Here is a 26,111-nt window from a genome sequence, read left to right as displayed (position 1 = left end):
GAAATAGATAATAATGATAATAATAATGATGATGATGATGATGATGATGATGATGATGATAATAATAATCAATCCACAAGAGACATTTAACAAGTCAGCAACAATAAACTAAGAGTACAGACTCAGAAATAAGCACAGCGCCAATAATGGAGAATTAATAATGATAGACATTAAATAAAGGCCAGCATATACATATATCATCATTAGAGAGGTAACAACTCTCTGTGGTCCTATTTTCTGGCCTACATCATTGAAACCTCTGAGCTTTATAGAGGCAGTATTAAAGGGGGAAAAATATATAAATTAAGAACCTAAATATAGGAATATGATAATAAAACTGAAGTTGGATAGAAAGGACAAAATATCTAGTTTGTATTCTGATTTGTACTCATTTAATATTGCAACCAACAGCAGAATAATATATATAATGATATAAGATGTATGATGTGGATTACAGAGAAAATGGGCGTTTTTGAAGAAAGACCAAATATGTCTGTTAGTGGTGATGATGGTTCTTCTCATTGCTCTCCACGCTTCGCGTGGTGAGCTCATAATTGGCACAATGCAACAGCCAATGAGACGAGAGAATTTTTGGTTTCCTAGCAACTGCGTCTGAACCGTGAAGGGAGGCGGACTGCATCTTTCTGCGAAGTTGCATAATGGTTGAATAAAGGTTGCAATGATGATACCGGAAATTGGGTGTTTTCCTTCAGAATAAAGTCGTAGAAAAAGTCCTGAAGATAATCTTTAAGGCCAGTTAATCCACAACGCCATAAAAACATGAATATCTGAATAAATGCTAAATTCACTTATATCAGGATTTGTATTTGGTGGAAACATTGCGTTTTTTATTCTTTATTATCGTCGTGTTGGTAAAGCAAGATTTTTATTTTGGAGACAGGAAATGGATATTGTAATTGTGGCTATCTTGGCAGGTATCGCTTAGTAGGCAGGTCCCTTCATCAGAGACACGGTAAGAAAAACACACCACAACCCTTATTCTGACAATTTGTGATATTTTCAGGTAATAATTTACACTTATTATCGTATCAATGTAATAAAATACAGTTTATAACATACATTAAGGTCTTTTTCTGTTTCATAGACATCATGTAGGCTATTTATAGGCTCCTCACATCGACCCTCTGTTTACAGATGGCGCACCAAGGTTTTATCCAATTTACACATCTTTCATATTTCTTTGGATACACTTTCTTTAGGTTTCCATTAACTATAATTCTAGGTGACGTAATGTTGTTACTCACTCCATCCGTCATCATCTAATTAGCCCATTAGATAGAAAAAAACCAGCTGTGTTTGTACATTTTCTACAGTGAAGTCTGTTGTGTGTTTAGATGACAGAAATGTGCGCGGCGGTGCGATTATCGTTGCTCGGCCTCCTGCTGTGCCTGCAGCTCAGCAGGGCTTCAGCCCGCAGCCCCCGCACGGCAGACCAGGTGTCTGAGGCCGACATCCAGAGGCTCCTGCACGGTGTCATGGAGCAGCTGGGCATCGCTCGGCCCAGGGTGGAGTACCCCGCACACCAGGCCACAAACATTGTCGGGCCTCAGAGCATACAGGGTATGTTGGGTGATTTTATACAAGGTGGGCTGTAGAGGGTCTGTAGTGTTATTGTGAGGAGGAGGATTAGGAGCATTGAGGAATCAGGTGAGTTAAGGTGAAAGGTGTGGAGGATGGCAGTGTTTGTGAAGTACGTGAGGAATCAAATCTATATCTATTTGTTATAATATTCTCTACACTTGTCCCTCATACTCAAAATTCTACTCAGTCTTAAATCCTTATTTATTTTTCTTTCTTTTTTGTTCTAGTTTCCCCTTTTTTCTTCTAATTTTGATTCTATAATGCTCAGATGCGATGCTTCTGGGCACAGAGTTGTGTTCCATTTGTTTATTTTCATTTTCACAATATATTACCATAATGCTGTGTTAAACTTCATAATGTGGCCCTTGTTCAGTTACATTTCAGAACATTGCTCCCAATATTTTCTAGCCCTCTATACTGTAGATTACCTCAGTTGTATTAAATTAATTTATTCAGACCCATTCAAATGTTTATTTCAAGTAATATCATCAGAATAATTAAGGGTTATCTCAATATGAAGAACACTGTAAGTTTGCTTTAGTTGAGGTTTCATTTACAGCTGAAAAAACTTTAAATTTGAAAAATATAAGGCTTTTGTGACATGTAGTATTTGTCAAGCTGGTGGTGCTGTTTCTGTTGTTTTCATGATAACTGAAGTGCTTATTTTCTCCCACAAGGTGGTGCTCATGAGGGGCTGCAGCACCTCGGTCCTTATGGAAACATCCCAAACATTGTGGCTGAGCTGACTGGTGATAATGTTCCCAAAGACTTCAGTGATGACCACGGCTACCCAGACCCTCCAAACCCCTGTCCACAAGGAAAAACAGGTACTTTTAAATTCACTAGAATCACGGAAAATGTTGCTTTTAATGCTTTCACAGAATTAGTGAGAGACAAAACATAGTAACACAAGTGAGTACATAACCACTTTTTGATTAACCAGAATTTAGAGCCTGTCTGATAAATTGCATCTTCAGTCTTCTCTGTCTGTTCCTTGTCACATTTGCAGCAGCAGACCGGTGTTTGGAAAACGCTCCGGACACAGCCGAGTTCAGCAGAGAGTTCCAAAAACACCAGCACCTGTTTGACCCGGAGCATGATTACCCTGCGCTGGCGAAGTGGGTGAGTACAGAGTAGGACTGCAACAAATGATTAGTATTATTACAGATTAACCACTTGAATGTTCAAGTGATCCTTATTTAGATTGTAAAATGTCAGAAAATGTTTAAAAGCAATTGCAAATTCCCAGAGCCCAAGGTCACATCTTCAGATTGTCTTAGTTTTGTCCGACCAAAACTCTAAAACCTAAAGACATTCAATTCACAATCATATAAAACACAGAAAAGCAGCAAATCCTCACATTTGAGCGGCTGGAACCAACAAATGTTTGTCTGATAGACAATTTAAAGGAATAGTTCAATATTGGGAAATACGCTTATTCATTTTCTTAATGAGACTTATATGAACAAGGGAAACAATAAGCCTGTTCCTGTCTAGAGGTCTCCGCTGGTTGCCTGGCAACCTCAGGGTGACAACATTACTCCAGGAGGTTGCTCCTTCTGGCCAAGAAATAGTCCGACATATAATCCCCTGTCAAACAACATGTGGTTTTTGTACTTGGTATTATTTTTTACAGATTAAACAAATGAGATATAACAAGTTCATTAGTGAACTTTAGAGGGTTGGAAGGTGGATTTTGTTACCACAGAGACAGGCTAGCTGCTTCCCCCTGTTTCCAGTCTTTGTGCTGGATGTAGCTTCATATTTACCGTACAGACATGAGAGTGGTATCGATCTTCTCATCTAACGCTCAGCAACAAGGCAAATGAGAGTATTAACCACCAAAATGTCAAACTATTGTTTTAAACAATCAATTTATTATCAAGTCAATCGTTTCAACATTTGATTCCCAACTTCTGCAGTTACCAGCGGGTATGTGCAAAGATTGTGGATCACTGTCTTTTAAATGGAAATTATTATCTGGTAGAAAATATATATTTGTGTGTAGGAGGAAAATTAACTCATTAATAAGATGACAAATTTGTGTGATGCTGATCTTCCAGTAAACTACCGGCTATTGCACCTCCCATCAACCTGAATCAGCTGTAACACCCGAACACCACATCCTGTGTTTGAGATTGCTTAAAAACTAGTTAGTAAGTCACAATAGAGATCTAATAGTGCTGAATAAATGGCTGAAAATGTCTGTAGTAGTACAAATATTAAACCAAACCTACTGGAAAAAAGAGACCAAGCCTAAACATCATCAACTGCATGATCATGACGTCTTATTAGAGCAAGATACTGTGACAATTTCCACTTTTATATCATTATTTGTTTTAAATAAACACAGTAGGCATATGACAGGGTGGTGTTGATAAAGATTTTGCGCTCATCTGACAGGGCTGCAGGGTGTCAGACAAAAAAGGTTGCATTAATATTAGTAGTACTATTATGATATGGCAATAATTTATTTTAATTTTATCGCCTGACATCTGAAAAAGAGCAAATCTCTCGCCCTCTCTGGTTGTTGGAGACAGGAAACTCAGCAGCAGTAGTCATAGCTGTGGTTTCTCGTTGTCTACTCATGCTGGCGACTGCTTAAAACTTAAATGAAGACAAGATTTTTGCCATTTGAAAGATCAAACTTGTTTGTAATTTGTAAGGATTCATCCATCAGTCTTCGTTTGCGAATGTTTTTATTCCCTGAAAATGCATTCAGACAATTTTTTGACAGTAATTTATGAACAAAGAGGCTGTAAAACAACAGATACATGATTTTATGTCTGAAAACTGTTTTTTTTCCTTCTAATTTTTCTTTCAGAACAAGGAGCTTTTGTACCAAAAACTGAAGGGAGGACCAAAAAGGAGAAAAAGGGTATAGTGTTTCTTGGTTGTGTTCTTGTTTTTTCTTTTGTAGGATTATTTCTGAGAAACCACATCGCCAGCACTGAGATTCACCCCTGAAGGAACCGATTTACTCTTAAACTCACTGCTTTGGATATAAATTCATATTCTGAACAAGCTTTAATGAAACTTTACTTGTTTGTTCTGATATTGTCATTTTGAGATTTGGTCAGATGTTTAGTTTTGAGGTACATTACTAATATTCTAATATTTTTTTGTCTGTCTGCAGAGCATCAACCCGTACTTAATGGGCCAGAAGCTGGACAATGTGGTTGCCAAGAAATCTGTCCCTCACTTCTCTGAGGAAGAGGAGGAAGAGGCACCAACCATCTCTGCTGCCACCAAATCCACAACCTAAACTCCTGCACCTGAAACTGCTCACTGTAATATTAAAGTACACTGGAAAAAGTTTTTAACACCATATATTTCATCATTTTTGTTTACATCTCAAGCGATGGAATCTCACTGATGAATAAGAAAATGTAAGAAGACAATAAAGAAAGGTTTTATTGAATCTAAAACATATTAATGTTATTATATTTGCAACATATAGTCATATACCTTCATAGTATACCATTCAGTGAAAACCATGTATCTCCAACTTTGGTGATTTTAATTTTTTCAGATAGACCCCTAATATAAAATTTTCCTACATTTAAACTAAACAAACAGTTAAAAAACTCAGTGGATTATCTGAAATATGCATTGCCACAAAGCTGAAAACAGGAAGTTAATGTTTTGGAGATACGTGGTTCTGACAGGACAGCAACAATATGATCTGAGAGTTTGCAAATTATCATAACAGGTAAATAAATATGAAAATGTTGGTCAATCATTGACCTTTTAAATAGTTTGACAAAATCTTAAACCAAGGTCTGGTTGGTTGGTTGGTTGGTTGGTTGATTTCTCCAGAGCTTTTAATTGCATCTCATCAGTGAATGCTGTCTGGTTAGTTGTCATGGAGATGGGCTCAGGTCCCTGTTTCCATTCAAGGATGGCCTTTGTTGTCAGATGTGAACAGCCTCCTTAATCTTTCTCCGGCTGTCTACTGACTCCTGGTTTTGGTGTGTTGTTCAGTTTGTGTTATAAGTGGACCTTGAGTTTGGATCATTATGTTAAAGAATGGGACTTTTGGTGTTTGCCACTCAGCTTCCATAATGGGAGGCAAATGTCAGAGTAGAAATAAGAGGAAAAAATACCCTAAAAAAGTCAAAAGTCATGTAAAAAGTGATCCTACTGTAGGTTAAAAACATACTGTAGAATAGCTTCAATTCTAAGACAAATATCTGATACAGGTGTCTGATTAGGGAGATAAAGATCCATTTCCAGTCAAATAAAAAGTCACAAACATTCTTAGTTCACTCATCTTTTCTCTTTTAGTCTTAATTTTAAGGCATGAATGACCAGAAACCCTGAGATTCCACCATTGAATCCAAAAAGCTAAAATATGAGGTGTTAAAAACTTGCCTGGCAGTGTACAGTATTATCGACTGTATCATAAGACGTTTTATAGAGCTTTATTGATTTTGAGGGAATGTTGAATCAGAAAATTTACTTATTAATCGCTGTACAGAAATTGAGGTTCTCACAGTATGAGGTTTAATTTTTGTATGTCTTGATATGACCAGTTAATCACCTCTGTGTCTTGAAGCAAGAATTCAATACAAATCATATCCTTAGTAGTTAAACAGTAGTAGATTTGCTTTGTTATGTAGAAGAAATGACTTCTATGAAAAAAAAGTTACCAGAACTACTTCACATGACACTTGGAGCTTATTCTGACTAGTATTTATATACGTCACCATACCGCAGTAATATGAATCTCTACAGGCAGCACTGAATCTGTTTTGAGTCACTTGATCTTGCCAAAATGTTTGTGTTTTTGTTCTGTAAAGTCAAATAAACGATTTATCTGCATTGAGAAAAAGTTTGGAGTTTTTCCCCCCCCTTTCAGATTTTTTCCCCTTTCAGACAGATAAAGTGAGGATGAGGGTTTGGGGGCGTGTTCTTCAGAAGCTCTGAAACTGAAGACAGTTTAGAAAACCGCTCACAGTGTCAGTCGTAAAGCCACTACAGAGGACGCAGGACCTGTAGAAGAAACACATGCTGTAAACTGTCTGTCTGGATCACGTTTTCTTGTAAGGAGTTTGGATAAACAACAGGTAACTATTAGTTTGTTAAACCTAATTTGTAAATGATCATGTACAGCGCGTTTGGAAAATGCGTAATGCGCGCGTAAAAATGGTGCGTAAAATGCTCTCCATCAGTGATTAACTTGTATGTTGTTTTTCTTTCAGCTTCAGCGATGAGAACGTCGTGTCTAATGACCTCTGCCATAGTTTTGGCGCTGCTGCTTAGCCCGCCGAGGAGTACAGATGCCGCGACCTTTCAAGGCGCTTTCCCACACCCAAACAAATACAGCCCGAATGAATCGGACAGGTGTCAACAACCTCCTATCAGTGGATTCATTTCTCGCGGGAATGGGCCCGCGACCACAACCGATGAGGTGCTGGAGTCCAGTCAGGAGGCGCTGCACGTCACGGAGCGTCGGTACCTGCGGCTGGACTGGTGCAAGACACAGCCGCTCAAGCAAACCATCCACGAGGAAGGATGCCTGAGCCGCACCATCATCAACCGGTTTTGCTACGGCCAGTGCAACTCCTTCTACATCCCGCGGCATATCTACCAGGACGGAAACGCTTTTCAGTCCTGCTCCGCCTGCAAACCCAAAACCTTCAGCACCGTCACTTACACCCTCTTCTGCCCGGGACAGACGCCCAGTACCAGGAAGAAACGGGTCCAGCGCGTAAAGCAGTGCCGCTGCACAACAATAGATACGGACTAGACGCAAACTAACACATGCTGGCCGATAATATATATTCCCTTCTGTGTGAAGGAAAGTGCAGCTTTGCAAAAAATAAAAAAGGGACACATGAGAATGAAGTGGGAATGAGAAAGTGAGGAACTTAAATGAGATCAAACATCTTGTCCTTTTTACCATTATAAAGGAGAGAAGATACTGAATTTACCACTAATTCTGCTGATAAACAAAGTTATTGATTCAGGTGTCATGTTTCCTCTGAGATGATGGTTTCACCTGCAACTAATAACTTCTCACACCAACCAAATACCAAATATACCGTAACCAGAAAGTCATTTTATTTGTGTTAACAGATTTGTTGGACTTTGACAAAGTTTTAGTTTAGTGAACTCTTTGAGTGTCAGTGAAAGCAAGTTTTAGGTCGAGGCTGTAACAATTCATAATATTTGTTGCAGACATCTGGCAACAGAAAAGATGGTGTGGGGGTGCAAGACGTGTACAGAAATGTCAACCTCATCAGATAATGTGTGAGGATCTTCAAAGGACTTTGAATGGTTGTATTGTTTCCACTGTGTGGGATGTGAGCTGAGGGCTTTGATGATATAAAGATTTTTCTTTTTTTTTTTTACAACCTGCACTGCTAAATGCCACTTCATTTTACAACTTTGTATAATGTGTGTATCATGTATTGTGAAGTTGCTTGTGAATAAAAGCGTTTTCAAGCTATTTACTGTACATCACAATTTTTCTGATCGGTGATTTTATTTGTGGAAAAATATTGCAAAATCTTAGACTACACATGTCAGAATCAATGCAAAATGTAAGAATCTATACACAGTTGAAACTATCACTAATGTCTACATATTGCACAAAAGATTTCTTTTCAGTCTTTATAATTTAAATACATTTTTGGGTGGTAAATTATATAACATAAAGCTGCCAGTTAATAGATGGCATTAGTCCATGAACATATTAAAAATATAAAAGGTTTATGTTGTGTCCACGGAGGAAATGTTGGCGAGGATTGTTGTATTATTGTTACTGTATGATCCTCCTAATGTTACAGATTTATACCTCCTGAGTTTAAGTTGAGGACATGCTGGCTTCTTTCTGGCGCAGTCGCTCTTTCTGTTGGTAGAAAAACATGAAAGGACTTATCAACACGGACAAAAACACTACACAGAATTTTGTACTAATTTATTAAATGCAGCACGACGGACTAGGATTTTGTAATATGTGCTGTCTAAATAAAGTCATATTTTCTACTTAAAACAGTGCACCTGGTGTTAAAGGACAGGTTTACATTTTTCAAGTCTTTCTTAAAACAACAGTCAGGAGCCCAAATGAACAATGAAACAAGTTTTGTTCTCTGTAATCATTCCTCCTGTTCATACTGACCATTAGAGGATCCCTTCATAATGCACTTACAACGTTAAGTGATGGGGGCCAAAATCTACAAATCTTGTTTTGAGCAAAAATATTTTTAAAAGTTTATCTGAAGATAATATTAAGCTTCAGCCACTTTATTTAGTAAAATAAAGTGGACATTTGCCACATTTACAGTCTTTTTAGCATCAAATTCCCTCTTTGTGTTTCCTCAGACAGTGTTTCCCTGTTGAGTTGTGGTGGAAGTATAGTAACAAAAAGAGGAACTTTGGCACTAAAAACACTGTAATGTTGAAATATATCTACTTGATTTGACTCATTTGGACGACTGAAGCTTCATATTAGCTTCAGATAAACATTTTTGCACAGAAGGAGGACTGTGGATTTTGTTCCCCATCACTTACGTTGTAAGTGCATTATGAAGGGATCTTCTAATGTTCAGTATGAACAGGAGGAATGAAGGAATGGAAGAAAAACATGTGAATATGTTCATTTGGGCTCCTGACTGTTGTTTTAAAACAGACTTAAAACTTACTAAAAATTGTGAACGTGTCCTTTCACATGAATTGTATTGTCAATTTAGACACATTTCTGTGCCTTTATGAACTCTATCTTACCAGACTGTTGGGGTTAATCTTTCTGGTCTCAACTTTCTTCTCTCCTGTGATCCTCTTTACGGAAAGCTGAGCTTCTTTTAACCTGAAGTTATATGTGTCAGATTATTAATGGCACAGCATTTCAAAATATCTCTTTATTACTTCAGAGCGTCAATGAATCAATCCCTCCCAGTGTGTAAGTTATTAATTTGTGTAAGATGAGCATCTTTCTCTCATCACTCCTATGCAAACAGAAATATATGAATAAAACTGGCACCAATACAAGTTTGTTTTGATCGATCAAAAATAATAATTTCCAAAGACGCAATATTGATTGTAGTTCATACATCAGCCACAACAAAATTGCATAGAGGTCCAAGATTAAGGTTAACCTTATATTCTAAACAGAAACTGTGTTACCTGGCTCACATTGACAACAAGCAATAAACAGTAATACAAACAGATATAATTATTAATAATATCAACCACAACAACAACAACAATAATAATAATAGTAATAATAATAATAATAATAATAATAATAATAATAATAATAACAACAACAACAACAATAACAATAATAATAATAATAATAATAATAATAATAATAATAATAATAATAATAATAATAATAATAATAATAATTGCTTAATCTCTGTGGGGATTATACATTCCCACTTTTTCCAGATAAAGTGATAAGATGAAGAGAGAGCACCTATTTCCTGAATTGAAGTGATTATTTCAAAAACATGGTGGTTCTAGAGACATATACAGACAGATACCTCTCATTAGAGATGTTCTTGTTCTCCCTCTTCCACCTGGTCTTGAAGTCAGCGCAAAACTCGAACCAGAGCATGAAGAAATGACCAGCTGTCACCTCCTTGTCTCCCGTCTTAGGCCTCAGTCCAAAGTACAGAACCAAGTCCTGAAAACTGAGCAGCAAGAAGGGGTCGGGGAAGAGAGAAATACTTTGCTTTTAGTTTAGTTTAGAAAAAGTTGTTATGGTGAAATATGGTCAGAAAAAAAAAAAAAGTTGACATTGATGTCCATATTCGTTCATAGCAGCTGCCTGCTTCGCTTCATCAAATCAGGACCTAAAAATCTTCATGTCACTTCAAAGTTTGTTTAAAGGTTTCCAAACTTTTTCCAACCATCATGTGTTTGCTTGAGGGGATTTTGATGTCAGAAACAATTTGTGTGAGTGTGAAGCATACAAAGGACAGAATAATTTATTTCTCCAACCTTTTTTGTGCAGTCATCAACTCATAGGAAGCATCAGCGTGTTCTTTTCGTGCTGGAAGAAAAAAAGAGACAAAGAAGACAGATTATATTTTAAACAGCTATAATCTCCATGATATAAATACTCATAGGACCACAATAAGAACCTTTTGTATGATGATGATCACCTTGTCAAATGGAGCTAGACAACCATCTGGCTTCTTCAAAACAGCTATGGAGCCATTCTTACTGCCACTTTCAAATTGCAATGTCATTATCACAGCATAACAGGTAAATCACTGACTATGTCTCTCTGCCTGTAATGTTGTCGGATTCTGTTCAACATCAACAAATCATTTACTCAAAGTTAGTTAACTCAAATTCTGATTTCTGTTGAAGCAAATGTCCACTTTACTGAGATCTTTTCACTTTATTCCAATTTACATGGAATTTCCTGAATCTTTTTCAATTAAAACTTATTCTCTGATAAAATAGAGTGATTTAGTTAACTGTGGTTGTGAGAAATCTGTCAGTAAAATGATGTTTTATGCCAAAAGTTCAACTATTAATGAGTCCATCTCTGTCTGAACAGAGCACTCACATTGCTCTTTAGGAGCTTCAGAGCTTTAAATGTGTCACAACAATTAATTAACATAATCAATTATCATAAATCTACATGATTTGAGTAACAGGGGATGGAAGACTCTTCTCTATTGCCATTGATTTAGATAAGTTTAGCTGGATGACTAAGGTGTTTTTTGCAGTGGGCGAACAGACTCCCAGTGCCTGAGTGTCTCAATCACTGCCAAATCTGTCTGATCCCTATCTGAGCGTCTAGCCATTACTCTGAATCCATCCTATCTCCCACACACACAGACACACAGATACCAAAAACACTCCATGAAAAAGCAAAAGGGACATAATGTAGATAATCAGGCAAGTAACAGGATGAAGCCTATGTTTTTCTGACAACTAGTAGAGACAACAGAATCATTTAGAGGAGCCATATATTGACTGATGGGGGCTGCAGGTTTCTGGAAGAAGACTATTTCAAAGTCATTGTTGGGAAATTTGCATTAACATTTATTTATAACTGAATAAAATTAGGATTAACAGATTCTTAAAAAGACTCAAAAGCATTTAAATCAAAATATCTGAATCCACAGAGTAAAATATCTTCAGTGCTGCCTTACAAACAGTTTCCCCCCCAAGTGTTTCAACACAATAGAAGTAAAGTCTGATGCAGGTTCTGCCTTCTCTATTCTCTCTATTCAGTTTTATATCAAAGATGAAACTAATCTTTAATGTTACACCAAAAAGTAACTTGAAAGTCATAAACCTAACTTGCAAAAACCTGTAGTCACTCTGAATGGTACATAAGTTTGGTGTGTTACTTTCAACATATCTCATGCTTTTGGTCTAGTTTGTATTAGTCAGATATTGACCCAAACTACAGACCCGCTAAAAGTGACACGTACTTTTTTTGGATGCAGAGAACATGACTGCAACTACTCACCACTGAGAACAAAAGCCTCCATCTTGTCCTTAAACGGCTGCAGGTGTTCTTCAGGAGAGTCAGAGCAAACCCTCTGTACATCCTTTTCACACCCTAAAAGAAAAAACAAACAAACAAGGATTTAGAAAATTGAAAACCGTATTTCAATTTCAGTCATTGAGTTTAAGAAAAGATAAAGTTTCGTTGTGGGTTTTTCCTCCACAACTAAACTTTATCTTTTCTTAAAGAAATGGAGGAAATGGTAGCAATGAAACAACAAACAGTAGTGATGAAACAACACACAGTAGTGATTTCAACTTATGTTTACACACTAAATCTTGAACGTCTTTTACATTTGCTGCTAAAATGTAATCTGTTGCAGATTTCCTGTAGGCCCAGGATGTAAGCAGTAAGTTTATTGTGTGTTTGCAGCAATTAGAGGACTTTGATGAACCAGGAACGAGAGACTAAACACTTCTGCATTGGTGAAGTTTCAGCCACTTACAGAAACCCAAACTTAACAAACAGAAAATCTAAGAAGGAAGACATTACAGTGCTGAACAGGTGAAGTGTAGAGCAGAAGCATCACAGCAATGTCTGCTCCTCATGAAAAAAGGATCTCACACAGAAGTAAACAACTGGTTAAACCAGAATGAGGCAATTTTGCTGTTTTGCTGGTTTAGATAGAAAGACACTATTTACTTGTGGGACTTTGATACCCAGAAGTTGATCCTTAAAGGTCACTCATATGACTTAGTATTGCACTTTCATTAAATTGGGTGACCTGGAGAGACAGATTAATTGTCAAAATTGGTAAAGCAGATTTATAGTCTATAATATTTCCCATAAAGCATCATCTTTTGTTAGAATCTCCCTGCCTGGTAAACACCCACTTCTCTTAAAGTCCACTTACACTAAAAAGACACAAGTTTTACACTAGAAGGCTGTTTTCAAATTCATTTGCCAAAGGGGGAAAGTTTAAGGCGTGTACCTACAAGCATATTTGTGACATCACAACTCATTTGGAGCCAGTCATGGTCCAGTATGCAACTTGGGGTGTTTTCAAACTTGTAGTTTGTTTGCTCTGGTCTATATCAGTGGATGAGTTGGTAAACTTGGTGCATTTTCCTTGGTTTGTTTCGTTTAACACAGAAAAATCCAAGTGAACCAAATTCATTACAACAAGCCACGTGAGAATGTTCACTCCACATATGGATCAGATGTGTCTGGGATAGGGGCAAGAACACAAACACAGGAAGAAGGTCCTGAAGAAGGTCCTATCTGCCAAATGTCAAAAATGAAACATATTGTTGCACTAGTCCAGGTTGGACTAGTGACCTTCATTAATTCTCCAGCTAACAGCTGTTGATTTTGCTCATCCTCATCCCAGCAGGCAAATAACACTTCGCTATGACAACCACTGAGCTCAAACTTGTAGACTACGCCTTGTAGTTGGGTCAGATCACGTACCCACCTCAAACGAACCGCTCCAGAGTGCGTGTGGGATCAAACCGGGGCAATTCCTCAAAGGGTCTCTGTACAGTTGCTTTGAGCCGCACAAAAGTATGATTGCTGTGTTCAGATCTGCCCAAATGAATCGCACCAAGGGGGAAAACAAACCAGAGTCTGATTCCCCTTACACAAGTGTGATGTGGAAACTTGAAACCTCCAGCGCACATACACTGAGAATAGTGAAGTAGGAAACATCTCATATCCAGCTATTCAACTTTTAAAAACTAAAGATGTCTGCATATTCATAGATTCTGGATTTTTCAATGAGGGAGAAGGAGCAGATAACATTTTAAGAATTTTTATCTACTTAACTGAACTTTTCGGTGGAAAACACATTATTATTCAAAGCAGAGTATTTCATATGTCTTAAAACATGTCTGGAGGGATTTACAGTATAAATTTGTAGTCACCAAGCCTATACCAATGACATCGCTATGACAACATCAAGGGTTTTTCCTCAGACTTTAGAGAGTTCCCTCCAGAGCCACTGAAAACTGTTTTCACAGGCTGAGTATTACTCCTCATGGTGAATAAAATGAAGTGCCTTTAAACTGCACACTGCTTGAACTATCACGTTTTGTTCTTAGTGTTGTTGGAGAAATTCAGTCCTGCCTTCAGTGGACAGAAAACTTTCTCTCTTTTGGATTTCATTCCTAAGTTTTGAGATGTCGCCTCCTGTGAACTGAATCATTTTCCCACCAGTCTCTCCAGTGTTTGAGATTTAAACTGATAAGTCACTTGCTTTTTTTTTTTTAAACTTGAATGAGCAGCATCAACCCCTCCCCATGAAGGACAGAAAGAGAGACAGACGGAGTAAGAAGAGAGAGTGCTGGGTTAAACTAACTCCACCTGTGCCTGAGCAGGAGGTTATCAGCACAGCTTCCTCTTTAGATATCACTTATTGAGATTCACCTTGAGATGGCGACTGCAAACTCTACTCCCTCTCTCTCTCTTCCCCTGCCAGTCTGTGGCTCCGTGTTGCTCTGTGTCCAATCAGTGGATCAGAGGAGCCAGTCTGCTGAGCCAGTCATAATAGAGGCTGGAGAGGGAGCCGAGCCCCTGGCCCCCCACTCCACCACCCCGCCCCGACGCTCGATCAACATCTCCCAGATAAGATTACAAAAGAATACTGTTTTCATTCAGGATTTGTGTAAACTTTGGAGGCGGGTATCTCTCTCTATATTGTGTGGCGAGCCGTTCTTTTCTTTTGTCTGCCTTTTGTGCCTGAAAAATGTTTGCTTATTTCTGACTGAAGAGGGTTACAGACCTTCTCATAAACAGAGCCGGGTGCTTTCAGATGTGAGACTGAAATTACACAAACTGCCCTGAAGTGGTGATTTGGTTTCATAGTGAAGGATGGATGCATACTGAAGTGAGGTTTCAAGGTTTTGATTATCAGTCACCTCATAAATCACAATAGCATAACAAGATTCCACAGATACATAAATCTTTTAAAAGTTATTAATTCACAGAAAGTGAGCATGACATAAAAAACACAACAACAAACTAGAAAACTAGTTGTTTTTTACTAATCTGAACAAAAGATCTAAGGACTGAGGGTGTCAGATGATTTACTGATTATGATTTTAAACTATATTGTATAAATAAAAGTGGCTTAACTTGACTAAAACTTAGAGTATATGTAGTCTAAATACTGTATAATCATAGAAATAAATGAAAGCAATATATCAAAAGCAAAGTTAATGGGAATAAAACAGAATCTCACCAACAACAGTGATAGTTTTTCAAGAGTCATTTCACCCAAATGAAAATGAAAAAAAAAACAAACAAACAAAAAACCAACTAAAACATCAAGATCTCTTTTCAGAAACAGTACCTGTGTTTACGCCACACAGCTTGACGTCATTCATTGTAGTTGGGACTATGTTTTTGATAGAAAAATTTGTTCTAAAGCCTGTCATAGACACAATGCCACAGTTTTCACAAAAAGCTTTATTAAGCCCACCTGCCCAGCACTAAAGAGCAGGCAGATAACTAGCTAGTGACCACAGTAGAGCCACATATTTTTCTCAGGAGTTGATGAAGACCAAATCAGAGCTGAGAGGACACTTACATACATCAGCTGGACAGAAACACGACTCAATGAATGATAATATTCCTCTGTGTCTGCTGGATGTGTCTACTAACACATCGGTATATATGAGGTGATAATATGTCAATATTGTGTTTAGAGCGTGTTCCACTGCCCTCCGGTGGCCCAAAAAATAAAGTAATACTGCTGTAAACTCTCACATATCAGTTTTGGAATCAACCTCAAAAATCAAGTATTATTCAGTTATAACTAGTTCCAATAAAAAGAGTCAAATTCTATTCATTTCTATTATCTAAGGGTGGAGGCAGAAATAAAATAAAACCTAATCTAATTCAATTTACCACTTTTTTTAGTAGTGATTTGGGTGAACTGACCTTTTAAACTTTAAATATTTTCTCTTCTTCTGACACCTTTTTAAAGTCATATATTTTGGAGTCTTAAGGTCTCATTTCCTTAAAAGTCTTCATTCAAGATGAATGTTGGGAAACATTTCATACCAACCGAAGAGAGAACACAGGGAGAGTGAAGAACGACAAAAGCAGGCATGAGGGCGGTTCAAACGGGCAGAACAAAAGGAACCTGCGATGGGGCGATCCAGATTACACGGTGGTTTGGGTAGACGGGCTGATAAGACAAATCTGTGTTGAGAGGTAAAGAATCCTATCTGTGGCACACATCTGGGGGCCACACTGGAGCCCAGGTGATACAGCCGAGCAGGTTAAGGATCCGTGCATCTCTGCAGAGGCCCGTGCAGAGATACTACTGATATGAGAGGTCTGGAGATTACATAAGTGGGAAGCTATGGTCTCCCTGCTCTGGCGACAGGGGCACAAAGGCACAACGATGGGAGATCTGATGGGCAGGAGGATTAGGAGCTGGATCTGAAAGGCGCCAGGCCAGTATCAGCAGCAAGACTCCTACTAGTCTCTGAATACACGCGCATGCAGTGCACAAATAAACACACATGCAATGAAATGCATGCAAAAACACATGTATACATAAAGATACAACAATGCACTCACTCACAATCGTATACTGTACATGTAAGCATTGTCCTCAGCATGACTTGTCTGGTTTAACTGGCTGGCATGCTGAATGGCGTCATATGGGCACACTTAAGGAAGAGAAGAGAACAGGCGAGAAGGATAAGAAAGACGAGAGGAAATCTTTTGTTCTGGGGCTTTAGCTAACGCGAGTTTGGTCAAAGAAGCAGGCCTTTAGCACAAAGTATAAACAGTTACTCAATGGCTGGGGCCCGTGATGGGAAACCAGGGTGGTGAGATGTGGGGAGGGATGGGGGGTTGTCTGAGGAAAAACGATGCCAGACTAGGCCGAGGTTTGGTCTGTGGGAACCTCTCAAGAGCAACACAAAAATCACAGTGATAGAGTTTCACAGGCTGGCTGAGGTTTTCAAACAAAAACACACAACAAAATGACCACAAGGCGAGACTATTACAGGTCACAAAGTCACATGGATGCTGAAGCTCACCGTCTGTCTGCACAATGTGGATTTCATGTTTTGGGGAATGTGTGTAACCGACTAATATAATAAACCGAAAGGGGGAGAAAAGTATAGGTATTCATTACTCTGCAAGTCTTCACAAAAAAAGGAGCTGGAGTAGATAGGAGCTGTAAATGTTGCGGTAGTGACATCACATACTTGTCAGATCTCGTCCAAGCAGTCTCAGGTCTCTGCTGAGGTCATCAAACTCAACCTGCGCTGCCAGGAAGACGTCCTGAGGTTCAGGAAGGGGGAACATGCTCTTGTCTGTGCCGGCATTCTGGTGGAATCCAATCATAACAAAGCAACAAAACATCACTCTTAAATCAGGGACGAGAAATTCATTGTTATCTCAGGACACAGGAAACAAGCTAGAACTTCTTTCATGTTGGTGAACACCAATAATAGGCTTGAAATTCATTTTGTGTGACAGTTTGTTTTTATAAGCACACCCAACCATTGTTCTTCTGTGAATTTGATGAATAACAAATATTCAAATAAAACAATATAAATGCATCAAATTCATGTAGAGTCATACAAAACAACATGTCAATAACTGTGCTTTTTTTTCTTTTTCAATACCTTGTCCACATTGTGCAGGTAGTACGACACCACGTAGTCCACCAGGCTGATGCGATTGTCCTAAAGAAAAAATGCAGTAAGCAGTTCAAAAGTGCGGCAGTTTAAAGTAAAACATTAGAGTTCACTGCCTCTGCTAACCATGCATTAACATGTATTTTCCCTTTTCCAGATAGATGAGATAGATACGACTATAGGATTGCATGCACAGAGAAAATGGTATCAGCCATAAGACAGATGACTTGGCATGTAGGCATTTTATACCTTTATTATAGGGAGAGTGGAGAGATGGCGGCAATTGAAAGGAGAGAGTGATGGGAGGGTTACATGCAATAAAGGTCCACAGCCGGATTTGAACCCCGGATGTTGCGGTTATATGGCATGCGTCTTAACCAGTAGGCTGACTCAGCATGTGATTAAGTGGAAAAACAAAGGTTGTATTGCCAATTCTAATGTCCAATGAGCAACAAGTATCCTTTCCTGTAAGCGTGTATGCTGCCCTTCTGCTCTGTTCCAGAGGAAATTATCTTAAAGAGGAAATATTATGCTCATTTCCAAGTCTATATTTACATTATGGGGCTCTACTGGAATATCTTTGCATGATTTACAGTTTAAAAACTCCTTATTTATCTTATACTGGCAGTTTATGCAGTCCCTCAGTTCAGCCTCTGTATGAAACAGGCCGTTTTAGCTCCTGTCTCTTTAAGGCCCCCCTCCTGATGAGCCTACTCTGTTCTCATTGGCTAACTTCAGGAAGCTGCTTTTCGGCAGACTTCATAAACAAACAATAGTAGTAGGATTTTACTTCTTTTTCTCATTCTTTACTCAAAATGGAAAGTTCTAAAATACATCTGTACATGAATCTGATCCCAAATATGAGACTGAACAACATGAACAACCCGAAAAAAAAACAACCCAGCAACAACCATAGCAGAACAGATGATGATTTGTGGGCATGCGAAAGATCTGATGTCATCACAAGGAGGAAGTAGAGGTAACTTTACAAACAGAGAGTTCAGAGCAGGTTGGGCTGTTGACTTGAAGGTGGCATTTTTACAAACATTCACCTCAATTTTTGGTACTTTGACCATGTTTAATATAGATATCCAACATTATAACAGTACCAAAATAACAGAAAATCACAAAAAGCACATTATGACCCCTTAAAGTAAATTCCAAAGTACTAAAGCATGATAAAGGACAAGGAAAAGAATCCTACAGTGTTCAAGGTCTTACCCTGCTCTTGACATCCTTGAGTTTCGGGAGGATGTCCAGGCCAAAGCCATCAGCCTGCCCTCTGGTCCTGCTGCCACCGTTCATGTGATTCCCCAGAGCCAACACCAGTCCCATTACCTCCCTCACATCGTCGCGCTCCAGCAGAGCCTCGAGACAGAACACAAACACAAGGTTAACAGGTTTTTTTTAACAGGGTGTACGCACAGCTGGTGGTCACTAACAGATGTGACGATAATATCAAATGAGAGGTTTAAGTATTATCACTGTATATACCTTGTGATAAAATGTAAATACATTTTTTATTTATTTTATTTTTTTTTTAATTCATTTTAACCTTTTAATTAAAATGCAGAAGATGATCTGATTGTAATCAGACAGAGCAAAAACACATTAAATCAAATCTAGCTAAATAAGAACAAGATGAACATTCTCAAGGTGAGTGTGTTTGCTGTCAGGTGTTGCCTCTTACTTTACAGACAGAGGAGACTGTGTTGAGCTTGCGTTGGATGGATGCGATCCCGTCGATGAATGTTGCCTGGAAGATGATGCAGTGAGCTCTGCCTGCGAAGTCTGGGATCTGAGAGAGCTCATACAGGAACCTGGAGCGCAATCACATAAACAGTTAACTTGTAAAATGTCATGATGTTGTCTGTCCAGTCTGTGCAAACACTATCAATAACTGGTGGAGTCTCTAAACATTTCCGTTAGCAGGTGAGATACTGACTGTTCAGGTTTGTCCAGCAGTTTAACTTCCTCTTCCTCTGAGGTCTCGTAGTGTTTCTTGATCCTCTCCAGCTCGTCTGGCTGAGCCCGCTGACAGATTGACAACAAGACATTAATAAGTGGTTAATAATTGTATAACTACACATGTATTAAACTCAAAGTATATAACAAACGTGTGCCATCATACATACATTTTCATATAACGCTTCAATGGTCTCCAGGTCCACCACAGAGTGATCCACAGTCAGTACAGCTACAAGTGAATTCAGAAAAACATAAAAAAATGAAATAATAATATAAAAACAACTAAACACAAGTGATTTAACCTGTACTGTATGTTCATCAGAACTTTTCTATCGGTTCCAAAGATCAATGATCGATTTGAATAAAAGCGCAGGGTAAATAGCATGAGCAGAAAGAGCTGCCATAGATGAACAGACGAAAAAACAAAAAAAGACGACCACCCACAAGTACCACCTGCAGCTGTTCATTTTTCACATACTGTACATCAGCTGGTAATTAACAAGAGTTTGCAGTGCAGAAATGTCACAGATGTGTTATGCAGATATGCAGTAATTTAAGGAACAGTATCTCCAATTAAATAGCGGGTCTACCAGATGATTTGACTAACTCGGACTTCTGAAGTCTCATATCAGCTTCAGATAAAAAGTCCTTTAAAGGGTCCCTGATGATGTTGGGTTTGATTTATTGGAAAGAACAAATAAGGTCAAGCGATGATGCCAAACAGAGAACTGCAGATCCCAGAAGAAACACATTCCTCTCACTGGGAAACACAATGTACTATTTGCTACAAAGGTTTGTGAGTTAGGGATTAGTACTGCAGATTGCTTCTCTGTCACTATCTTGCTGACATTGTGGTGTGTGTTTTAGCCTTTAATCCTACTCGAAATATATCGACGGCTCATATTCAGAGTGAAATACAGAGTAGATTCAGTGTGATGCCGGGGTTCAAGTTAAACAAGGTGATGTTCAGGGAGCTGTGGTTACCTGAATGTTTACAGATGAAAGATATATACTGTAATCCAGCTCTTATATGATAGATGAGATGATGTGTGTTAGATTACATAGACTCTCTGAGGTTGCAGTAGTGATTTTCATGATGGTCTAAATGTTATTACAGAGGCTTTTCCATCATAATCAGAGTATACATCTTTATGCAAAATTTGGAAAAACACTAGCGCATAAAATGAAAACATCTAAAGATATCTATATTTTTAAAATACCAGTTGCTTTGTCAACAGTATAAGATATGTAGGTTTGAATGTTTAATCTAGAAAATGTTTAGAAACCTGACCTGTGAGTCACTTAATCATTTAGTCAGTGAAATATTAAAAAAATAGTGAAACAATGGCATTCAAAATTTCTCAGAGGCCATGGTGATGTCTTCAATTTACTTGTTTTTTCTGACTAATAGTCCAAAACAAATAGATATGAAATTTAGTGTCATATATGATAAAGAAAACCAGAAAATCCCCACATTTGAAAGGCTAGAATCAGAGAATTTGTGGCAGTTTTGCTAGAAAAAAGACTGAACAGATTCCATTTCTTTTGATCTACTAATCAATTAATCGACTAATGGCTGCAGCCCTGTTCTACATGCTGTTAGGCTGGAACAGGGTTACTTATATTTGTAGGCTAAATTGCTTTAAAAGAATGGACTACAAAAGGCTTTTGTTTTTACAAATTATGATGAAGGAAACAGCAAAAACAGCAAAAAGTTTATTTAAATTTAAATTCAAACTTGTACTCAGATTTCTGATGCGCTCATACGCTTTAGATGTTATGATATGTGTTTGTTTTGTACTCCTGAATAAATATATTTTACTCAGCTGTATTTTTCATGGTTAAAACACAAATAAACCTAAAGTTGAATAAACTTGAATGTTTATTCAATATTACCGTGTTGTACCAACATGTGGTACCTTATCTTAGCATGTTGTATACTGTCCATTTATCATTTTCAGACATAAACTTTCTAAATGACTGCAACTTTATGTCCTGTCCATATCAGCAGCTAACAGGAAATGAGCTGTGACCTGAGATGGTTTCCTAGCAACACATGTGAATGAGTGAAATGCTCTATGACTCACCTTGCTGTATATCTTTCATCTCCAGGTGGAGGCTTGATATGAGGATTCCCACAGCCTGAGAACGCTTACCCTCCAGCAGCTTAATGAGCTAACACACACACATACACGCACACACACACACACACACACAGAGTTACCATGACCACCTTATAACTTGAAACCATTAGTGAGTCATTAATGGACAGTCTATTGTGAAAAGATGGAGCAAAACAAACGCAGGTCACAGTCTGCTTCACCATAATGCATCAGCACTTTTGGCTTCTGTAACCAGAGTTGTCAGGAATGAAAGATTGATTTATCTGAACAGCTGCTCAGAGTTGACTCTGGTTAAATAAGTATCTGCACGCATACAAATGGCCTTATTCTCTATTTTATTGTATTCTATTTATTTTAAATCTTTAATCAATATTCTAAATGTTTTAATGTGATAATGTGCCTTACGAGATGTTCTTTGAACTGCATGTGTGTTTGAAAGGTGTGATACATTAAGTTTATAGCATTAGTGTCCTCTCTGAATGCAAATGCAGCAAACCAAATTTCAACTCAGGTGAGAAATTGAAGTGTTTCAGAGTTTCAGGATTTTGGAGGAAATGAACAGAACTGTGAGGAAATGTCCTGCTAGTGTGGAGAGAGTATATCTGGATTTATAATGCTCTTTTGACACATTCATAATGATGTTGCATCTGTAAACTCAATGACTTTAACCCCCTCTGCTGATCAAGGGACAGATTGCAATCTATTCCCTGCACTACACACTGTACTGTTGATATGTACTGTAGTTTTATTTAATAATATTCAGCTGCAGTAGCAAATATTCCCAAAAGCTGCATAGCGTCTTGCATGATATTATCAGTACTTTGCGTGTTACCTTCTTGGCTTTGGCTTTCTTCTCATACGCCTCTGACAGTGGCTTCCTCTTAGTCTTTGTGGTGGTTTTGGCGAAGAGATCCTCAAACTCAACGGCATTAATTATATGCGGTTCCTCCAGAATGTTCCACAGTGTCTTGTTACTGGGAGAGAGAGACACATAATTCTTAATTATCCTTTGATTAGTAAATGATACTATTGCTGTGTAGCAGCTGTGCTGTATACGATTTGAAAGAATGGAAACACAAAAGATGTATTGGTTATTTTTATACTTGAAATCAGCAATGGCAATTTAACAAAAAGAAAACTGGACAAATTAGAATCATTTCTATGTTTAACTCTGTATTTATTGCTGATCAACACCATCTATTGCATGGCCTCAACTAGAACTGATTGTGATGTGAAATTTTTATTGAATTATTCTCAAGTATTCAAAACTTTGTACCATATTTGGAGTTAAATAAAGAGTTTTAATGTTTTAATAGTGTCACAGAGGCCTCTTTATCCTGGCTAGAATTAGATACACATAATCTAAACATTGAATACGTTTAACATATGTAATATTAGCAAAAAATACATCATACTGTTCAAAAATAGTTGTATCAACCTTTATAAACACAATTTAATCAAACCCTAAATCCATAAAGTTCATGTGGTGGGTGCAATCTGTAAATGTATAATCTATCAATGAATATTACTGTAAACTTGTTCTCCCTGAATGATTCTGAGTAATGATTAAATAATATATGTACATCACTGTCATTCAGAGATAATTATACATGAATAAAGGTGAAAACAAGCAGTTTTTCACTGTTAAAGCTCAAAAATGATGATAGCTAACAGAATTTCTGCAGCTGTGGGAACTTCTCGGTAAAATGTGTGTGGGCCCATTTTGAGAATATCTGATAACACCGGCAGAAAACCGCTCACATCTCTGCCAACATTTATCTCTCTGTCCAAAACTGAAAGGATTAGAAACAGTCTTTTTGGATGATATTTGAAGCGGACAGAGCCACATACCAACTATCAGAGACTGTGGTTAACGTGCGTGCGTGCTTGGCTGCTACAACTGAACTGAAATGAACGTCTGAGTTTGTGTTCTGAAGGAGAGGACAGTTTTTCAGCAGGACAGCCGTGGAAGACAGCTAACAAACAAATGTCTCCTAAAGCAGTAAGTCTTTACTTGTGTTATCTCATGTATCAGTATATAAAATTATTAAAACTAATTTCAGCCAGCTCTACGCCAACTTCACCAAGACATTTATTGTTCCTGACAGTTAGCCCAGTTTCTAGTCTAAACTGTGTTGTGATTGAGTGATTGAGTTGGAGGGAGATCCACTGTAACTCCACCATCTAAAATAAATCATTGTTAATAATGAGGCTTTTACTTAAATATATAATATAATCACCACAATAAAACCTGGGTTTGATCTGTACAGAACTCCAAAATGGCAGATATTAAAGAAATAAATAAGTCATCATGAGATAAATAATGAATGAATCCACACAAACTTTACCAATAAATTGTAAAATGATTTAATAAATTGTTAAAATTCCACCTATCATCAAATGTTATGTCATAACTCATATTTTAATTTTTTATCTGTCTGTCAGATTATAGTGAGATTTGTTTTGTTTTGTTTTTTTATCTAAGTTGAGTCTTAATAAACTATTCAATTATTTCACAATTTATCTGTTCATCTACATATTTTTCTGTCTTTATTCATATGATCATTTGTGTCATTTAGTCTTATTCATATATTTATTTAATGGCTATTTGGAGATTGGACCTTTGCAAATTCTTTTGCCATTTTGGCTCTAAGTTAATCCTTCCCAGAGGCTCTTTTAATTGTCATACACATTTTTTTTATATATTAAACTTAAGAGAAAATAAGATCAAAGCATTTGATCATGGGTTCAACATATCTGGTTGTGTATGTTTTTATTTAATAAGTGATTGTTGCGGCTGTGAACGTACTTGTTGCCCTGGATCTGGATTCTGGTCCAGTATAGAGGCTTCATGGGTCGTGAAGGCTCCACTGCAGGTTTCCTGGGAGGTTTATCCATGAAGAAACCCCCAGCTAGAGGAGGGGGTGGGGGAGCTAAACCTGGCATGGATGGTGGTGGTGGTGGAGGTGGTGGGGGAGCTAAACCTGGCATGGATGGAGGTGGTGGTGGAGGTGGTGGTGGAGGGTTACTTGAAGGCTGCATGTGGTTCAGGGTTGATGACAAACATGGCACAGGTGGTGGAGGAGGTGGTGGTGGTGGAGGTGGTGGTGGAGGGTTATTTGATGGCTGCATGTGGTTCAAGGTTGATGATGGCAGAGGGGGTGGAGGAGGGAGCAGATTGTCTGTTTTGGTTGGTAGCGTGGTCTGAGGAGGGGCAGCTGGTGTTGGTTGTTGTTCCGACAGAGGTAGCGGCAGTCCAGGAGGAGCAGGAGTTTGGGAAGGAGGGTGTGATGATGAAAAGGAGGACACTGTGTCCTCGCGCTGGCCGGCCAGACTCAAGCTGATGGAAGCCAGGTCTAGCTTTTTGGGGGTCACTTTCTGCTGCTGAGGGCTCATGCATACTCTCCCCGTCCCCTCTCCATCCTCAGGAGTCTTGACAAAGGTCTCTCTGTCCGTCTGGATGCAGACAGTGCGGAATGATTTGTGTAAAAAGTCGTCTCCTGTGGATACAGCAACGTCTTTAGGTTCTCCACGATGAAGGCTCCCAACCAGGGAGAGCTTGGCCTGCAGCTCTGTCAGGGTGAAGTTCAGGCGGGCGACATTGTCCTCGTTTTCCACCCTTAGTCTGGAGAGTTCCTGGCCATAATCCTCCTGAAATAATGTTCATCAGACTTCAGCCACACTTTGTGCTGTGTGTGTATTATCATGACATTCAAAGACACAGAGCCACGCATCATTTTATCTGGAATATAATGTCGATCCCTGGCAATCATAATTCATTTTAAAGATATTTCCAGAATTAGGATAAAAAAAACAATTCTGTCTGCTGAAGATTATTTTGGATGTATTATTTGAAAGTGTGCAAGTTGAACACGGTCTGTATTTTTCCTAAATAGTACAAAATTACACAGACAACATGTTATGTGTAATGTAACATCATACCACAGTTGAACACATCCTTCACACTAACCTGTAACTTCTCCAGCTCCTCTTTGCATTCTCTCTTCAGCTGCAGCAGAGCAGCCTGGTGCTCTGAAAGGAAACAGAGGAGAAGAGCATCACAATAGCTTTGTGTTCTTTCTTGAACCACAACAGATCTATTATTACAGCAGAGGTGCCCGAGGGCGTTTTCTTTACCATGATGGATACTTTATTAGTATGGCTGGTTAACAAACCCCAGACAAACAAATTACAACAACTGCGAGACACGAGAGAACTGTGGCTAATTTTGCACAACAAATCAAATTCATGTTTTAACCACTGCAAGAGGTTGAGGGGTGTTTGAGGATATACTGAGGACAAACTTGCTCAAAAACAATACCAAAGTGTACCAGA

General features: G+C 38.2%; 3 protein-coding genes across 4 annotated transcripts in view; 2 read left to right on the top strand and 1 right to left on the bottom strand.

Moving 5' to 3' along the window:
* Nucleotides 1-12: 12 nt before the first annotated feature.
* On the top strand, nucleotides 13-4,925 carry LOC121882875 (neuroendocrine protein 7B2). Of its 2 annotated transcripts, none has more exons than XM_042391370.1 (6): nucleotides 13-973; nucleotides 1,356-1,581; nucleotides 2,280-2,429; nucleotides 2,612-2,724; nucleotides 4,427-4,480; nucleotides 4,739-4,925. In XM_042391370.1, the coding sequence occupies exons 2-6, from the start codon at nucleotides 1,356-1,358 to the stop codon at nucleotides 4,865-4,867; spliced, it is 672 nt and encodes a 223-aa protein (XP_042247304.1). In that variant the 5' UTR covers nucleotides 13-973; the 3' UTR covers nucleotides 4,868-4,925. The 2 variants fall into 2 exon arrangements, with proteins under 2 accessions (XP_042247304.1, XP_042247305.1); XM_042391371.1 differs by lacking the exon at nucleotides 13-973 and adding an exon at nucleotides 1,000-1,024.
* A 1,006-nt stretch (nucleotides 4,926-5,931) lies between these two features.
* grem1a (gremlin 1a, DAN family BMP antagonist) lies at nucleotides 5,932-7,951 on the top strand. Its single transcript, XM_042391372.1, has 2 exons — nucleotides 5,932-6,671; nucleotides 6,807-7,951. The coding sequence occupies exon 2, from the start codon at nucleotides 6,815-6,817 to the stop codon at nucleotides 7,352-7,354; it is 540 nt and encodes a 179-aa protein (XP_042247306.1). The 5' UTR covers nucleotides 5,932-6,671; nucleotides 6,807-6,814; the 3' UTR covers nucleotides 7,355-7,951.
* A 138-nt stretch (nucleotides 7,952-8,089) lies between these two features.
* Nucleotides 8,090-26,111, bottom strand: part of fmn1 (formin 1) — a 33,322-nt gene continuing 15,300 nt past the window's right edge. The window contains exons 5-19 of the mRNA XM_042390727.1: nucleotides 25,747-25,808; nucleotides 24,586-25,427; nucleotides 22,609-22,750; nucleotides 21,741-21,828; nucleotides 19,821-19,882; nucleotides 19,631-19,719; nucleotides 19,376-19,505; nucleotides 18,907-19,053; nucleotides 17,674-17,733; nucleotides 17,251-17,371; nucleotides 12,047-12,139; nucleotides 10,555-10,606; nucleotides 10,095-10,244; nucleotides 9,334-9,415; nucleotides 8,090-8,458 (exon numbers count right to left, since the gene is read on the bottom strand). Of these exons, the coding sequence (XP_042246661.1) occupies nucleotides 8,414-8,458; nucleotides 9,334-9,415; nucleotides 10,095-10,244; nucleotides 10,555-10,606; nucleotides 12,047-12,139; nucleotides 17,251-17,371; nucleotides 17,674-17,733; nucleotides 18,907-19,053; nucleotides 19,376-19,505; nucleotides 19,631-19,719; nucleotides 19,821-19,882; nucleotides 21,741-21,828; nucleotides 22,609-22,750; nucleotides 24,586-25,427; nucleotides 25,747-25,808 (2,165 nt within the window). The 3' untranslated portion in view covers nucleotides 8,090-8,413. The remainder of the gene's footprint in view (nucleotides 8,459-9,333; nucleotides 9,416-10,094; nucleotides 10,245-10,554; nucleotides 10,607-12,046; nucleotides 12,140-17,250; nucleotides 17,372-17,673; nucleotides 17,734-18,906; nucleotides 19,054-19,375; nucleotides 19,506-19,630; nucleotides 19,720-19,820; nucleotides 19,883-21,740; nucleotides 21,829-22,608; nucleotides 22,751-24,585; nucleotides 25,428-25,746; nucleotides 25,809-26,111) is intronic.

Source organism: Thunnus maccoyii, chromosome 17 (genome assembly GCF_910596095.1).
Source record: "Thunnus maccoyii chromosome 17, fThuMac1.1, whole genome shotgun sequence".
NCBI classification, from domain to species: Eukaryota; Metazoa; Chordata; class Actinopteri; order Scombriformes; family Scombridae; genus Thunnus; species Thunnus maccoyii.
The sequence above is the reverse complement of the archived record's forward strand: the minus strand, read 5'-3'. Positions and strand labels throughout refer to the sequence as shown.

Excerpts from the sequence above, each read along its gene's own strand:
- LOC121882875 (XM_042391370.1), top strand. The coding sequence starts at position 1,356 with ATGACAGAAATGTGCGCGGCGGTGCGATTATCGTTGCTCGGCCTCCTG. Across the intron at positions 2,430-2,611 it reads CTGTCCACAAGGAAAAACAG|CAGCAGACCGGTGTTTGGAA; the intron begins GTACTTTTAAAT and ends TCACATTTGCAG. Across the intron at positions 2,725-4,426 it reads ACCCTGCGCTGGCGAAGTGG|AACAAGGAGCTTTTGTACCA; the intron begins GTGAGTACAGAG and ends TTTTTCTTTCAG.
- grem1a (XM_042391372.1), top strand. The coding sequence starts at position 6,815 with ATGAGAACGTCGTGTCTAATGACCTCTGCCATAGTTTTGGCGCTGCTG.